At 50.6% G+C, this 17,371-nt stretch overlaps 1 protein-coding gene across 1 annotated transcript; it reads right to left on the bottom strand.

Moving 5' to 3' along the window:
- Window positions 1–4,934: 4,934 nt before the first annotated feature.
- On the bottom strand, window positions 4,935–11,753 carry SOX7 (SRY-box transcription factor 7). Its single transcript, XM_033133310.1, has 2 exons — window positions 11,349–11,753; window positions 4,935–7,711 (listed from the first exon to the last, which is right to left on the bottom strand). The coding sequence occupies exons 1-2, from the start codon at window positions 11,584–11,586 to the stop codon at window positions 6,798–6,800; spliced, it is 1,152 nt and encodes a 383-aa protein (XP_032989201.1). The 5' UTR covers window positions 11,587–11,753; the 3' UTR covers window positions 4,935–6,797.
- Between the last annotated feature and the right edge of the window lie 5,618 nt (window positions 11,754–17,371).

Genomic DNA, 17,371 nt, shown 5'->3' on the forward strand with positions numbered 1-17,371 from the left:
CACCTCCCAGGTTTCATCATCAGACATAATAGCCAGCTCCCGGAGGCCCCTGGAAGCCGCAAAGCCATTTTGTTCATCAGAATCTAGTGATTTTTTTTTAGAATCCAGTGGAATCTTTTTCTTGGTTTAAGGTCCCCGCTCCATGTATCCCAGACCCGAGGCACCCCACAGTGCCTCGGATGGATGGAGAATAGGTGACTATTTGACCCAGTGACGTGAACCTCGGAGACATGACCACACCCTACGCCTACGTGCACAACACTCCCAAAAGGCCCGCAGAATCCACTCTCCCACTCCCAGGTGAAATCCCCACCTTCCTCTCTCATGATGGAGATAAGAGGACCTTCCTCCCCACTCCCACTCCCACGTCCATACAACATTTAGCTTCTGATTAAGGGGAATGCAGACCTGAGAGAGGGTCTGGAGGGCACTGCTACCCTTACCCGGCCTCAAACATGGTCCCATAACAAAAAGGCAGGAGCCTGGCCACGAGCCTTCAGGGCTGAGGGCAAGACGGAGACCAAGTGCAGGTATCTCCACACATGACATCAAGCGGAAATGGACACGGACTGAAGCAGGAGGGGTTTAGGGGTGGGAGAAGAAAGAACTTTTGGTGATGGGACTTGTTAGACTTGCTTACAGAGAGAAAAATCCCTTTTTCTAGAGGACTCTCAAATCAAATAGAAGCCCATCTGCCAAGAATGCTTCAGAGGCAGTCGTCAGTAGAGGCAGGAGAATACACTAAATGACCCGAATGGTGTCTTTCAGTCCCAGCTCAGTGCCCAAAGGAACCTGACACAGTCCCTGTACAATCCCCTTTAACCATATTGTAGTGGTCCTGTCCCCTCATTTTCCCCACACAAACAATCCCAGTATGTCAATCGCTGGACACATGGTTCCAATTTTTCAAACTGGTACCAGCCTCCAGGCCTAAAAAAATTCTAAATTGTCTAAAGAAATTAAGATAGACCATAGCTATCCTTACACACATACAAAGCTTTACAATTTTTCAAGAGCCTACAAAATCATTAAGCACTCCCTTAGATGAGAGAATAGGTCCAGGGATTTACCTAAGTCCCAATCAAAATCCAGTGATGGAGTAAGTTCAGACCTCGGCCCAGGCTCTTTCCAGATGCTCTCCCATTGTGTCTAGAGCTCTGAGGGCCCCATGCAAATCGCCAACAGACCTGATGGCTCTGCACCAGGGACTCTGGCGAACCTATCTATTATAGTTGCTTTGCTAACTGATAAAACAATCCTTTCCCCCAGATGGTAAGTTGACACTCAGGGAAGGCCGTCCCAACCACTGTGATGTTTAAGGAAAGGAGCACTCAATTTGCCAGTGGAAGCTAGCAGCAAGCACATATTAGGTCCTCAGGAAGACAAAGCCACCATGACAAGTGAAGCCCCCTGCGCCTGGTCAGATGTCAGTTATAAATCATATTCAGGGGTTTTAATTCTTCCTGTGAAGAAAGAGTCAGTTCATTCTGGGAATTTAATGGAGTCGTTTTGTGCCTCAACTATTAGGTGAGACTCTTTGGGAAAGCCAACAATCACACAGTTTGAAGCAAAAGCTGTAAACTTGCTCTGAGGCTTAGAGCCAGTGATACCCTGCTGGGAATCGAGCCACGGACATAAACAAGTACACGTTCACTGCAGTGTTACTTGCAATGGCAAAAAAATTAAAAGGGAACAATTCAGTTATCTACTAGCAAGGGGTAATCAGGTAAATTAAGCTAAGTTAACGTCCTGAAGTTCAGCGCCATCATCAAAAGTGACAAATATGAAGACAAATACCAATGTGGCAAAACTTCTACAATAGGAGTTGGAAGGATAAAGCCAAATCCCAATGGATCTATGGCTATGTGTGAGCACACCAGGTACAATTTTGAACGCATGAATACAAGTCTAGGGAGTTCAGTATACAAAAATAAGTTATGTTGAAAATGGTTATGTCAAGGTCATGGTGTGGGTAATTTCTTTTTTCCTAACACTTTTACATTGATTTTTTTCAACTGGAAAGAAAACACCTTTTGCAGAAATATGAAGTTCAATGGCATAGGAAGATGGTTTTTAATATTAATGATTAAAATGTCTATTATAAAAGACATATGTATATGTAGAGCTAGACAAAAAAAAAAATGACTGGATAGATATATGAAAAAAATGACCAGTAATGTCTCTAAATTGTGGACAATAGATGAATTATTTTTTCTCTGTGATGTTATTTTTTTCTAAGCTTTCTATAAAGACTGTGTCTCTTTTGAGAATTAAAACATCAATAGATGATTGATAGCTAGGTAGCTACGTGGACGGATGGGTGGGTAGATGATAGATGATGATAGAGAGACAGATGATAGATGGTAGATAGACAGATAGAGATATTGCCCTTCCTTCTTTCCTTCCTTCCATCTAAATCCCTTTCCCTTGGGATGAAATCAAGAGTACAACCTTCTCAAAAAAAAACAAAAAACAAACAAACAAAAAAAAGCTCTATTCGGCTGCTCTAAGATAGGATGGAGGAGAAGACTCTTCTTCAGAGCCCTTGTGCCCGTGTCCTGACATGTAGGCTCCAGGCCACACTCCGGCAGTTGAGGGTGAATAGCCATGGCTGCATTGTATCCAGCCTCAGCATGGGAACTACACACAAATGCTCTGAGGTCTTGGTTTCCAGAGAGATGGGCTAGAAAATTAGGAACCAAGAAGGTTTCAGGTCTTTCCCACCAAAATTAACCAGAATACCTACAGGACATCTCAACTGTTCATTCATTTGTTCATTCATTTATTTTTCCAGCAGCTACCATGTGTCATGGGTGGACGATTCTTATGCCTGGTGATAAGTGCCATAACAGACCTGCTCCAGCTCTGCAGGAGCTCAAGGAGGAGAGTGACCAGCCCCTCCTCCCAGCAAAGTTGGGGATGTCTGAGGTGGATTTGGACAGCAAGTAGGATGTCATCAGACAGGTAATGGGAGTGAGGGTCTCCCTGGTCAGAGAAAAGCATGGGAAAAACACAGCAGTTATGGGAAAAGAGGGCACTTTCAGAGAACAAGAGGCTTTCTATGCAGTAGGTACACCATGGGAGGCGTGCGGGGACAGTAAGAGGCTCTAGAAAGAAGAGGATCTGCCATAAGGGTATTCACCTGCAACCAAGCCAGGTGTTAGGGGTCCTGAAGCTTGTACAGTTGGGAGGGAGGGACTCTTAAAGGAAAGGACACACACACACACACACAAATCTGACCTTTGGCAAGGTTTATAAAAACAAATGGCCATGTGACTACCTTACCAAGACCCCTCCCAGGACCCTGCAGAAGGGAGGGGCCTGGAGTCATGAACCTGGTTGGCTTCATGTGAACCCACTTGTGCACTCACACTGTGTGTGCGCCGGGGGTGAGAAGCAGGTGCTGACAGATCTTAAGGCAAAGAGTGACATAGGAACATCTGCATTTTAGAAAAATAAATTATAACCGTGCATACGCATCAAATCTCAGCCAAAGCAAAAAAGTGCTCTTGTCACCGGGGGCTGTGGACGCTTTCAATGGGCAGCCAAAACTCCAAAACAGCCCTGGCTTTTGGGCATCACTGGTTCACTCAGCTGAGCAAAAAAAGAACAGCCCTGTCGCCTGCCTGTTTCCTGCCCTCCCAGAGGCAGGGACAAGGCCCCCGCCCCCACAATGTGTCCTGGAATGAAATGTGCCCTTTTGGCAGTGCTGATGGCCAATGTCTTGGGCAGATGCCGCTGGACAAGTCCTCTAGCCAGCTGATGACTCTGGGACCGCCACTGTCAGCTTGCCGCCCTGGGGGGCTTGGGCAGCAATGAGTTCAGGATTCATGTGTCCCTGGCCCTGTGCTTTCCTCGTTGTTCATCCTTTATCCCCGGGCTGTGATGGGAATGCATCGGACTGCACGCGCAGTCATTCCATGGCATGGTGAAGCACTGGGAAGAGAGCACAAAGCCTCTAGCTGCGAGACTGCCAAGCAACGTATTTGACCTCAGCTGAGTGGGAGGAGCTACACTGCACCGCCTTCCACCCCGGGTCTTGGTGTCCCTGGCTGAGCAATGCGGGAGATGGATGACAGGTCCCCACCTGGGGCTGTCAATGAGAAATAGCCCATAAAACTTACTATAAAATTCCCTGCACCTATAAAGTGCTATTAAAGTAATGACTATAGAAGATGGTCAAAATTGGAGAAGGAACATATGACCATTTGGGGCTCCCCAGGCCCACTCTTTGGCCCAGAGAGCTCTGGGAGAACACAAGACTACCCTTGACTCTAATGAGTTACAACTGCTGCACCACGGAGAGAAGCCAGACATGGGTGAACTGCACGGGGGCTGAGTAATCATCAGGTTTTTCCCAGGCACTTTTTGGCTGGCATTTTAATCCTAAACCTCACAAGATGTTACATCCTTTAATTGCTGATCCGTGTGCTCCCCTGCCTTCTCCACAACGTTCCATTGAATTTTGAGAGCCCACGTTTCTTGTTATTACCACATCCATAAATACACAGTAAAAAGGGCAATCTGGCTGTTTTTCAAGACTATTTCTAAAAGAAGGAAAAAATGTGGTAGCCTTAAGTAAGCAACTAATTAGGCAGAACTGACGTCCTATCTTGAATTTACACTCGGTTCCAGTTTACAAGCATGAAATTATTCTGGGAAGAAAATTGTCATGCAGGTAGGCTATGAATTAATCTTTTCTTTCAATAGTAACAATAACAATGCAGTTTCCAATGTGTAATATTAGGCTTTATCTCTTTACCATAACTCATAAAATAAAATAAAGCACCCTTACAAGATAACAACTTAAAAAAAAAATGTTGACAGAAAACATTTTAACCAAGACTAGATAGCACCAGGCGTAATATCTATGCCTCATTTGAAACCATTTTCTTTTGGCAAAACCATATTTCAAACGATAAAATTGTCATGGTACAAAAAAGTTTATTTAAATTAAATATTTTAGACAAATCAATATCTACAACTGTTCCAAAACATGTGTAATTCTTGGCCAAAAAAAATGGAACAGTTTAGCTTAATGTCTGTGATCGTGTTTTACAAGATTATTAATACACATTCGGGACTGCACCAGTCAATCTTATTGTCAATGATTTACTATTTATTACCAAATGTCATATACAGTAATAGCATAAAGATTAATCATACCTTATAAGTGATTTTACAATAGGACTTCTTGGAAGGGAAAAAAAAAGGATCTTTCAACAATACAAAATATAAGGTGAAAATAATAAGAGAATATATAAAACACTTACATATTTCATACAGGCAATAATATGCTGACATCAAAAGACAAACGACTGCCTTTCGCTCACTGTTAGGTGTGTTCCTTCAAAGAAAGCCTGAGAGAAGGACGGGAATGTTTGGTGGGGGGGTCCAGGCTCAGAATCATTTTCCAAATTACTGTGCGTTTCTGGTCTTCGGGAAGGAAGTACAGTGAAGGTGCAGTGGGGTAGCTGTTTTGAAGTGCTGGCTGAAGGTGTTACCGGGAGACACAGCTGGCTGGTGAGGAGGATGCAGTCCCATCCCCGCCCTGGGAATGGGACTTGGAAGTTTTAAATCAGGGGGATCTTTGACTTAGTGGCCAATTTAGGGGTGGAGAAAGAGCAAAGAATTGGAGGGGAGGAATCCCAGGAAAGGGAGAGAGGGAGATGGAGACATTGGGAAGAAAGTTCCTTTTGCTTCTGCACTTTGCAGAAGGAAGGGTTGCTGAAATTTTGCTCAAGAAATGAACAGATCCAGATTGGAGGAAATTCTTTTTTAGGATCCCTGCTCTCTGGGTCATTAGGAACAGGGAGTTGACAAGAAGTTGCCAATGTCAACAAGAGCATCTGATTTAGGCTGTGAGGGTGGGCATGAACGTGTGTGCGTCACACACTGTATATATTCAGGTTGTGTATAGTCTCTTGAAATGTGTGTGTAATAAAAAAAGAACATCTCTAAAAAACATATTTTCAGTAAAGCAGCTTGAATTCAATCTCATTATCAGCGATGTAGTCAACCCTACTGGTTCATTTCCCAAATCAAGATGAGTGTTTTTTTTCTCAAATTGGAAAAGAGTCCTTTTACAAGACTAGGATCATTTTGGAAGGCAGTCCGAGGGCAGAAAGCCTTGAGTCCTCAGGCTGTGCCCACAGAATCACCACAGGCTGCAGCTTAAGGAGCTCACTGAATCAAACTTTGTTTTCCTTTTAGTTAGCCTTGAGAAAATCCTACATCAGAAAACCCTGGAGAAGAAGGAAACTTAGGTGTCAAATCTGTCCCTCACTTTTCAGGTGGGGGGACAGGCTGGAAGGGGAGGAGATGCCAGTCAGTGTGTCACCAGCCCTCCCAGGATCCTGGGTCTGTGGATCCCAGCCCAGGGGTCTCCCCATCTGGAGAACCCAAAGATCAGACAGGCTGTATCCCTGAGGTTGTGTCAGATTTTGGAGAGGTTGTAAATGCTGCTGGGCTTTTCACACATTTGTTTCAGGGTTGGGGACAGGGAGGAGAGGTGGGTGAAAATTGCACCTGGGACCAGCATCTTTCAGCAGCTACCTTGTCTTATTCCCAATTAGCCAATAAAAACTCATTTGAAGGAATGTACTCAAAATGCAGGCTGCAGGCAGTGGAATGGGTGGGGGAGGGGGCGGAAGAGCCGTCGGATGAGCAGAACCCAGGTCGCTGGGGCGGGCAGTGCAGACCTGCCCACCAGGGCCGTAGCACGGAGATCTCGGCTCTTCTCAGTGCTCAGGAAGCAGAGTGGTGGCAAGGCAGGACTGGACCCGCGGCCTCGGGCTCTATGACACGCTGTAGCTGTTGTAGTACGTGGCCGTGGCATCAGCCAACACAGAGATGAGGCTGGTCTCCGTGGGGCCCGTGGTTGGCGCCTGAGAGCCCGGGGCATGCCCACTGAGGGTCACGGCAGAGTCTGGGTGGCCGGGAGTGTTCAAATACTGGTCGAATTCATTGCGATCCATGTCCCCCAGGAGTTCCACCTGGCTCAGCTGATCCAGGGCATCAAAGCCGGGGTGGTCAGGAGGGGGGGAGAGCTGGCCCAGGTGAGCATGGAGGTTGGAGTGGAGAGGATGGAAGGTGGCAGGGGAGTAATAGGCAGGAGATGGGGGACAGCCGGGTACGGTGGACATCATAGTAACGCCAGGGGACTGGCCGAGGGCCAGGGAGCCCAGGGGGTGGCTGCAGTGGAGGGGGCTGGGGGTGTACTCGGGGGAGTAAGGGGGCCGGGGCAGGTGGGGGATGCGCCGGGAGTGCGCATGCTCCTCCTGGCAGGGGGAAGAGAAGAAGGTCTGCTCTGGCTCCAGCACATCCAGGGGCGACATCTCCGGAGGCGTGGGCAGCCCGTAGGGGTACATGTCCGCGCTGCCTGGGGTGCCGCCTCCGCCGTTTGGCCCCTCCTGGTAGCAGCCCCGCAGGCTGGGCAGGGCGGCGCCCGGGGAGTACTCACCCCTGTCCTCCTTTTCCCCCAGCGCCCCCCGGCCGCCGCCCCGCTTCTCCGGCAGGGCGTTCTGGTCCCGGGAGAGGGAGCTCAGCAGGAAGCCGGGGTCCACGCGCTTGCAGAGGCGCTTGGCCTGCTTCTTCCTGCGCGGGCGGTACTTGTAGTTGGGATAGTCCTGCATGTGCTGCAGGCGCAGTCGCTCCGCCTCGTCCACGTATGGCCTCTTCTGCGACAGCGTCAGTGCCTTCCACGACTTTCCTGCTCACACAAGTCAGAGAAGGCCACTTTCAGCATCTGCGCGGCTTGGGGCGGCTGGTGCACCTGTGTCAGACCCGTGCCTGCACGCATCACACACGCACACGCCGTCCCCCTCCGTCCCCCATCCCATCCGCGGTACCCTCTCTCCACAAAGGGCACGAAGGACACCGCAGTCCTCGAACCTGCTTCCCAGCCCAGATCTTGCACAGCACAGTGAGGCCAAACCAACCTCCCCGCCGGCATCCCGCAAAACCACCACAGGCCAACTACACAGTCACATCGCCTCTCCTATAAAAGCCACCAGATAACACGAACATTAAAAACAATGGGGACTCACAAGGAAAGGCCCACCTGACCCATTATCAGCCAGAGGACAAAAATATATAAGGACTATGACATTGATTTGGGCTCTTTTTACCCTTGGGGCAATTTTACCCTAGGGGCAATTCTAATTATGTATACATTTAAATGAAAACTCTCTGGCTTCATTCATTATGGCTGTTTCTCAGGAAGTGACGCTATAATATTATTTATGGCATAAACCTCATAGGCCTTCCCCTGAAGGAACTCAGAGTCAATAATTTCACAGATGTAAGTAAATTATAGGCTCTAACTTAGGGTAACAGCAGATTATCCCTTACACCTGAAGGTCAAAGAGAACCTTTCTATCAGAAGACCTGACCATGATCCGAATGCTCGCATCTATCTGCACCAGTCACATATGCATCCATGCACACGCACACGCACACAGGCACACACACACACACACACACACACACACACACACACACACACTACAGCTCCCAGCCATCTACTTAGGACCCGTTGACCACGGCAGGGGCACCTACTCAGCCATTGACTCCCCATACAGAAGAAAACCCCTTTAACTTCCCTGGGTCTCTATTTTCCTCACTAGAACATATATTGTGATGCTACCCATCCCGAAACTCTCTCTTTAAAAAGCATTGCACACATGTATCCCACTAAAATGCTGGTTTCACTTGTATTTCCTATTGGTCTTTACTTGCTTGTATGCTGCTTGTAAATTGCTTTAGCGTCTCACTGTCCTCTCTCAAAGTACATTGCACATCCCTCCAGCTGCAGGTTTTCTGACGGTCGTTTCTGGATCCCATAGATTGTTACCCCCTTGGGTGGACTCCAATTCTACAGCTTTGACAAGTTCCCCCATGACTCTAATGTATCCTGAAGTTTGAGAGCCACTAATCTGGAGGGTAGGCCTTGCTAAGCCCTGTAAGGAAGGGGACTATATCTCTCACCCAGAGCCCTCTGCACAGGGCCGAGTACAGAGCTGTGTGTGCGGCTACCCTCCCTCAGTGTCCCTGCTGGCTGGCTCTGCACACCAGGCCCTCAAAGGGGGCTGGTGGAGGGTGAATATTAAAGGTGTGCTACCACTGGTATGAAAGTATATAGCTACTCTGACACAGTCGTCAATTAATATAATTAGCTGTTACTTAAAAGGGTGACTTGACAAGTGTTAAGAAGTCCAGATTCGGGGTTGGTCCTCAGTTCCCAGCCTCGGCTGAGGCCACAAAGTTGTTGCAGGAGGCCCAAGATCCAGACACAACACACCCTGTCTGTGGACTGAATATAAACGTGACTCTAGTTTCTAAGTATACCTGGATATGGCAGTATTAATAAAAGGTAGGTTCATTTTTAAATGCCACTAAATGTGTAATTGTATGGGCCTTCTCTTTCATAATATACTAAAAATACTAGTGTTACTGGCTGAAGTTTTAATGTTAAAGATTAGAAAGCTTATAGTCAAAAAAGTTGGGACTCTCACATCCAGTGCTTTCCTTTCCTAGGTCAGAAAGGAAAGGGTTGGGTTAGGTCATGGGGGTGGAAATAGACCATCCTGCTGCTCCCCTGCGAACAGATTAGAAAGTCCGTATTTTAAAAAGCAATACCAGGTTGGTTTCCTTCACCCAGTGCCAGGGGCTACGTGGTTAAGCAGGAAGGAATCTGTGTCTTTCCTGCAAAATGAACTATAACCTCTGAAAGCCGAAATGCAAATAGACAGCAGGGATCAGCTTACAGGAGGCATTTGTCACCCAAGTCCCTTGCCTTGGAGCAGGCTGGCCTCCATAGGGCTCCCCAACCCAAATTCTTCTCCCATCGCTGTCTCCAGTCTGCAGCAGAAACCCTGCTCCATCCTGGTCACAAGAGCTCTGTTTGGGTAAAGGCACAGCATTTGGGGCCCACAGAAAAAGCTTTTAGGGGACCACAAAAAAATGTTTTCATAGCTTTAGCAATTTGAGGGAAATATGAACCATCAGGTAGAATAAAATGACTTATTGTAGTACATATTAATATATATGTCCTTTTGCCAACACAGTGTAAACTACAATTTTAAATCTTGTTCATGGAGGAAGGGGCTCACTAAGTCTGGCCCACTAATGTGTCCTGGGCACAGCCAGCCAGGAGGCTGGGCTGTGGGTAGGAGGCTCTGAAACCAGCACTCTACCAGCTGCTTTGAAAGCACGTCTAGCCTGCAGGAGGGATCCCCTCTTTGGGACTGTGGCTTTAGCCAGCAGAAAGGTGTACCTCAGCCCTCACCCCACAGTTTCCACCCGGAAGGAGCCAGGAGCTCCAATGGAAAAAGAAACCGGGCTCCAATCCTTCTGGGCCTGGTGGGGTTGGGGAGGGCAGAGCCATCCTGGGGTAACTACACACTGTCCCTGCTCACAGGGCCTGGCACCCACTGCTCACACAAAGTGCTTTGAAAGCTTTCCACCGGTTAAAAGGAATAAAAACCACATCCAAGGGACTAAGCGGTTAGGAGTAAGGCCAAGTGGAAAAGTGCTCAGCTCCAGACAAGGGAGAGACAAGAAGGCCCAACACAAACTCCTGGTTTTTCCGACATGCCCTGACATCGTCTCTCTGCTCTCCGGTCTGGCTGCTCTCACCCCCAGTCCAGCCACCACTGCTGGGACTGCACGGGGTCACTCGGGAAGCCCCGCAGCCGGCTCCGGGACAGACCCTCACTGGCGGCCCTGAGCATGCGTATCAAATTATTTAAACTCCTGCGATTGACGGTCTTGAATGGAGTGTATTTGCGTAGACTTTTTTTTTTTAACTATTGCTTTAAAAATTCAGTTAAAGCAGGAATGCGTTTCTGCAAGGTCTCTCTTCACGATGTTCGTTAATAATAGTTACAATCTCCCTCTGTGATGGTGCCAGCGGTCAAGTTCAGGGAATGGTGGGTTTCCCTGTATTCCGATATTTTTGGTAAACGCCAGTTCCACCTCGTCTCTGCGTTTCGGTCCCGACATTGTTGGGCGCACGGATCCCCGTCGCTGGTCGACCCAGACCTGAACGCTGCCCAGCCTATACTGTCCCTTGAGGCCCCAAGTCCGCTTGTGTCCTCGCGAGGGGACCTCCCGGGGCACCGCGGCGGATCGCCCGGTTTCACTTTGGGCCTTGCCCAGGTGTCCCTGCTCTTAATCCCGGCCACCGCGCGCACATCCACTCTCGCACAGATGCCCAACCTCGCATCACTCCCCGCGCGTCCCTACACGCCAGGTCCTGCCGAGATCGGCGCGCTCACCCCAGGCTGTCTTTTCCCGCGCCCCTCGCCCGCAACCTCGGAGTGCTCCCGCCGGCCCCGCTCACTCACCCAGCATCTTGCTGAGCTCGGCGTTGTGCAGGTCCGGGTTCTGCACCGCCAGACGTTTCCTTTCGTCCTTGGCCCACACCATGAAGGCGTTCATGGGCCGCCGGATACGGCTTTCCGAGCCCTTGTCCCCCGGCGGGCGAGTGGCGGCTGGCGGCGACAGCCCATCCGACAGTTCGGTTTCCAGGGCCGGGCACTCGAGCCCCTCCGGCCACGGGTAAGTTCCCAGCAGCGAGGCCATGGCCGCACGGGGGTCGCCTCGCGGGGCGGGTGCTGACCTGGCCCTCGCACCGGTCGGGGCGTCCAACTTGGCCCGCAGCCGCGGCCCGGCCCCTTATTTATCAGCTTCGAGCAGTCGCGTCCTCCAATGACTCTGGAAGGCGGCACGGCCCCTCCCTCCGTCTCGGCGCGGCCCCCTCCCCCCGGGCCTGCTTTCCCGGTCTCTGAGTCCCGGCTCCAACCTGCCGGGGTGTGGGGGGAGAAGGAAGGAGGGCCTCTTCCCCGCGCCCGCCCCCGTCCCGTCCCTCTGCCTTCTGGGTCCCTCTCCGGGATCCGCACCCCGCCGCCCGGGGGCCACCTCCCGTCCCGCCCGCTCCGGGCTCAGGTGCCACAGAGACAGGAAGCAGGCGCCACCAGCAGTCACCTCGCTGGGGAGCGGGAGCCGGACTCCAGGCCCCTGGCTGTGGCCTCCCCAGGCCAGACGCCACTAACACCTCCCGTGCGTGGAATCCCAGGAGAACCGAAGCCAAAGAGGTTTCGCTGGGAATGGCGGGGCGCGAGAGTCGTTGACCACGAATCCCCCAGAGGAGCCTGTGAACCGTTCTTAAGAGAACACAGCACCGCTTTTCTAAAATGACCCGGGCTCCCAGCCAACTTTGGTGGCCACCAGAGACTACCAAGGGCTGGGGTTGAATCCCCCATCAGGTTCTACTGCAGGGTCCACCCCAGGGACCCCTCGATGTCCCTGCAGCTTCCTGGCTCCTTGGAACACATGGCTGCGTTCTCAATTCTTATTCACTCTGCCTTCTGATTTCTCTCTTCTTACCCCTCCTTCCCCACCCCACCATAGTCTCGGGTTCTGGGTCTCCAGCTCCCTTGTCTCTAGCTCTTCTCTCCAGGAATTCCCTTCGTCTATTTTCTCCTCCCACCAGCTCCCACGGAGCGAGTGGAGTTGCTCTAGCCCTCCCCCACCGCGTCCCCTCCGGCTTTGGCACGACCTGGATGCTCCCGAGTTTCCCTCATCCTGACACCCCAGGGTAGACGGGGCTTCAGGTTCTGGGCCTGCGCTCAACTCGGAGGGCTGGGGGCTGGGAGCTCACCGCTGTCCTGGAGGACGCGAACCCCCTCTCAGTGGACAGCTCCCGTGTCACCCTGTTTCGTCTGAGTAGGGCTGTTCCTCTGGCTCTTACTTCAGCGCTGGCACACAGTAGGCGCTCAGGAAATGCTAAATAAGTGAATGAATAAATGAGTAAATATGGCTTAGACACACCCTACTGTATAAAACATAGCAATCATAAAGCTTAACTAGATCCTGAAATTCAACCCACAAATGTTTACTGAGCGCACCCCCTGTGCAGTGCTCTGCAGAAATGACCGTGAAAGGAGGTAGCATTGTTATGGGAGGACTGTGGAGTCTGAAGTCAGAAACTGTCTTCAGTGTTTGGGTTACTTAATACGTGACTCTGGGCAAGTGGGGTGTCTCGCTAGGCCTCCTTTCCTAATCCAGAAACGAGGACGATGATAACACTGATTTCACAGGGCTGTTGTGAAGTATGGTGAGAGAATATGTGTGAAGCCCAAAGTCTGTACATGATGGCAGATGTTAGTATAACTCTAGACATAGAGCCCGTAAATTCTAAGCCCGGATTTCAATGTCTCAGCGCGCAGCGTCTGAACTCACAGGCGCCTCGCGTGCAGTACGCACTCTGGGACAGGCCACGTGGCTAAAGCCGGGCAAGTGGATGGAGAAGTGCAACTTCTCCGTTTTGAAAGTCCCAGTTTTAATTTCTAAAGCCCCGTATAAATTTCATCCGAGAACGGGCTTTCCGCATAAAATAGATTGTTTAGTTTTCCTCTCCTTTCCAGCCAGGATCCAGTAGCACCACCCTAGGCACATTCGCTGCACCCGCAGCTCTCGCCAGCCGGGGCTGAGCAACGAAGGGCGCGGGGCGCGGGGCGGCGCAGGCAGGAAGGTAGATGCCCACAGCCCGAGAGCAACCTGGAACCAACCGCAGGGCTGGCTGGCGCAGGGGACCCAGCTGGCAAGCGGGGAGGTTTGCGGGGAGAAGGTGCCCACGGTCTAGGCGGACTTCCCTACTCCGGGAAGCCTAGACCATTTCCCGTATTGGAGCCCTCTGCCAGAAATTCCTCTAGAAAAAATCCTACGCCAGAATGCCCTGGGAACTGCGGGGAGCTAGGGCCACGCCGGGCCGGGGAAGGACAGCTTGTTGGGGGTGGGGGCAGGAAGGAGGAAAGAAGGGATCCCTACAGAGGGACTTACGCGGCAGCCCAAGGCCCTTGGGAGAACTCGATACCGACCCTTTCTAACCCACCAACGCGCCAGGGTGGGGACAGTGGCCCGCAGGGCCAGAGTCCTCTAGGGGACAGCGCCCCCTTGCCGGCCACGGGCGTCCCCACTCCAGTTCCAGCCTCTGGTCCCTCCTTGCGCGATTCCTGAGCAGAACGCGCACGCAATGGGGCCGCGCCCAGACACCAGGTTAGGAAGATGCGCCGGCCCCCAGGAGCGCAGAGAAGTCAAATTGGATTCCACAGACCCATGGCAAAAAACGGAGAAAACAGCGAAGGCGGTGTCAGAGAAGATACGTGTTGTGATTCTTGTTTCCAATCGTTTAACTTTTTGCATTTCGTCCCGGGAGAGCGCTAGAGCCGGGCTTGTCCAGGATCTGGTTGTTAATAGCCATATTGCTAGCACGGGCCTGGCCCCGAGCTCGTGAGCTGTCTGCACGCGGGAACTCGGGCTCTTACGCTTACTTTATTTCTTCATTAATTTGTCCCCATGCTTTGATTCACTTGGGTAACTTTATACAAGCGTGGGCTGGTGCGGGCAGTGCTAAAATGTGAGAGGTCAATGCGACCCCTCCTCCTCTCTGGTCACTGCGACCTCAGTCCTCACGAGCTCCGCGTAGACCCCCAAGCGTTCCCAAAGCCCGGGGCTCTGAAGGCTGAGCGACAGGGCCAGGGCTGGTGCCCTCCGAGGCATCGCCAACATCTGCTCCGGCCAGCGCTGAACCCAGGACCGCTGTCAGTTGGTTTTGGTCCAGAGACTCATCTGTTTAGACTCGGCGCGGTGAATCCGCAAACAACCGAACCAAGAAGGGTCGAGACATAGGGGCTGCGGTGCCGGGTCCTGCGAGTGCTTGGCGCCTCGGCAGGGCGGGCTGGGCTTCCCGCAGACACGGGAGAGCAGAACCGGAGCGGCGGGTCCGCGTGTGACGACTCCGAGGCACAGTGGGCACTGCGCGTGTACCACGCACCGGAGGACCGGTCGGCGCACAGACTTGTGCCTTACTCTTCCGGTGTGTATTGCGTAAAATGCGCTCTCTGCTCCTCTTCTAAAAGACTTTTCCTTTCCTTGCTTTACTTTTTCTTTTTCCTTTCCTCCTTGCTTGCTTCCCTACTTTGTCCCTCCCCCTCTCCTTCTTTCCCCCTCTCCTCTCCTTCTTTCCCCCCTTCCGCCCATCTGTAATTCGCTGAACAGGGCTTGAGGTCAGAAACCTGCAAATTGCTGCAACTTAATAGCGTGCTGATATTAGGTTGGTGCAAAAGTAATTGCGGTATTTGCAGTGGAAAATAATTGCAAACACCGCAACAATTTTTGCACCAACGTAATAGTTCATTTACCTGATCTCAATAGTTTTTTACCTGTACAATGGGGATAATACAGGATTACTGATACAGTATTTGTATCAGTAAGCACCTCATATATGAAAAAAAAACCCTGTGAACTGTTATAAAATAATGAATGGATGAAAATGTAAATAAGATTGATAGGGTCCCGCCTCCACAACTTTCTCCTGGAAGAGCTTTCCTTGTTCTATTTCCTTACTCGATTCCAAACTGAAGAATTTCAGTGACTCTAGGGCACCAGAGTGCTGGGCCAGAAAAAGTTGGGTGCTGCTCCAGTGGGCTGGTGGAGCCACAGCTCACGACTTTTGTCTTTGCAGCAGTTTTGTGCCCATGTTTTGCTGGTGCTTTTTGTTCTTCACAGCAGGCTGGAGGCAGAAATCATCACCATCACCTTTGCTGCTCACACTGACTCTTCCCTGTGACTTGATTGGCAGTCTTCGCAAAGGTCATCCTCTGGCTCCTCCAGGCCTCTACACAGCCCTCTGCAAAGTAGGCAGCCCTAGTTTTACTATTGAACTGTTTCCCAGATGAGGCAGGTAAGGCTGGCAGCAAGTGGCAGAGCAGAGACCTGAACACACCTCTCTAGCCCTCATGCCTTTGTTCCCGACTTCCAAGGTCGCCAAGGGCTCAGCTCCCAGTTCCCCACACTCACCAGAGCCCCAGACCAGGGGAAGAGCTTCTAACTTGCCACTGGGTCCCCTCTGCCCTCTCCCATCCCATCTCTCCAAGTTCCATCAGACCTTTCCTCATCCAGAGGGTGCTTTAAAAAGTTCAAGGTAATGGGAAAAGCAAATGGGCAAACCCTGTTGGCTACAGGTGAGGTGTATGATGGGCCAGGATACTGAGCCCAGGCCTGTGGGCAGCCCTCTTCCCCACCCTTCACAGCTAGTCGGCAACCGGAAGCCCCGCCTTTCTTCCAAGAAGTTTCGCTCAGAGTTCTTCTCTTTTAAACCAAAGAAATCTCTTTATAGTCATTTGGGAGGAATTCATCAAGGTCCCTAATTTAGAATAATTTGGAGGGATTCAACCACACAGCATGGATTTAAGATGTACCTATAGGCTTACTGGTAGTTTGAAATCCACCCATTAAGCAACCTCATAAGCTAAACAAGGAAATATCCTCAGCTTCTTGCAGCAGAATTGTTGGCTGATGACAGAGTTCTCCGTGATGAGATCTCTGTCAGTCATGAGAGTGGACTGGCAGCAGGCAGGACACAAGGATAACTGGACAGAGTTTTGCAACATCTTAGGTTTAACAGTTTTTCTCCTGAGGACCAGGAGAAAAGGAATAGGGTTTTCAGACGACACTGCTCCTGAATGTGGGGGGTGTAGAACCCCTGACAACATCCCAACCCTTTTTTCAGAGAGAATGAACAGTAACAAAACACTGAGGTACAGAAACCCACATTTTCTTGGAGTCAGAACCAGATCCGTACCGGATCTGCCGTAACCAGATCAGACATCCTGGCTACTACAGAATTCCCTCCTCTACACATGCACAATTGTCTCACTGCGTCCCCCAACTTTTGCTGTGGAAGAACCCAGACTTGGAGCCAGGAAACACAATACCTGTCCCACCTGCCACTGCTGGCTGTACACATTTGAGCAAGTCACTTACCTGGTGTACAGGGTGGAGAGCCTTGTGGTCCAGGGAGACGAAGGCTTGCCTGTGTGTGTACATCCTCACGGCAGTGCCGAGATAAGCTCGTGCTCACTCTGGGGTTCGTGTGTGCTTCTCCCTAGCACTGAGGGCTGGGCGAATTCCATATCAAGAATAAACCTTTTCTACATTAATTTTCTCCTGCTCCACCCTGAACAATAATCAGTTTTCCTTCTGTAAGGAGGAAGGATTATGGCACTGAAATGATCTTTAGTTAGTTGGTCAGAAGCTAAAGTTTCAGACAAATTTAGATGGAAAAACCAACAAACCAAGAAGAAAAACTAACAGCTGGTTCAAAGGGGTGTGTTTCTATCGCTTTATCCTATTGCCTCTTCTTTCCAAATGCCTAAGAGGAAGAAGGGAAAGTGACTATAAAATGCCTGTAAATAATACAACATGAAAAACACGTTTCAGGCTACCTATACCCGTCTGATTTCTGCGCAAATAGTGTCAGGCTAATAACTGACATTATGAGGCAGCAACGATAGATCTCATCACA

This window comes from Rhinolophus ferrumequinum, chromosome 18, assembly GCF_004115265.2.
Source record: "Rhinolophus ferrumequinum isolate MPI-CBG mRhiFer1 chromosome 18, mRhiFer1_v1.p, whole genome shotgun sequence".
NCBI lineage: Eukaryota > Metazoa > Chordata > Mammalia > Chiroptera > Rhinolophidae > Rhinolophus > Rhinolophus ferrumequinum.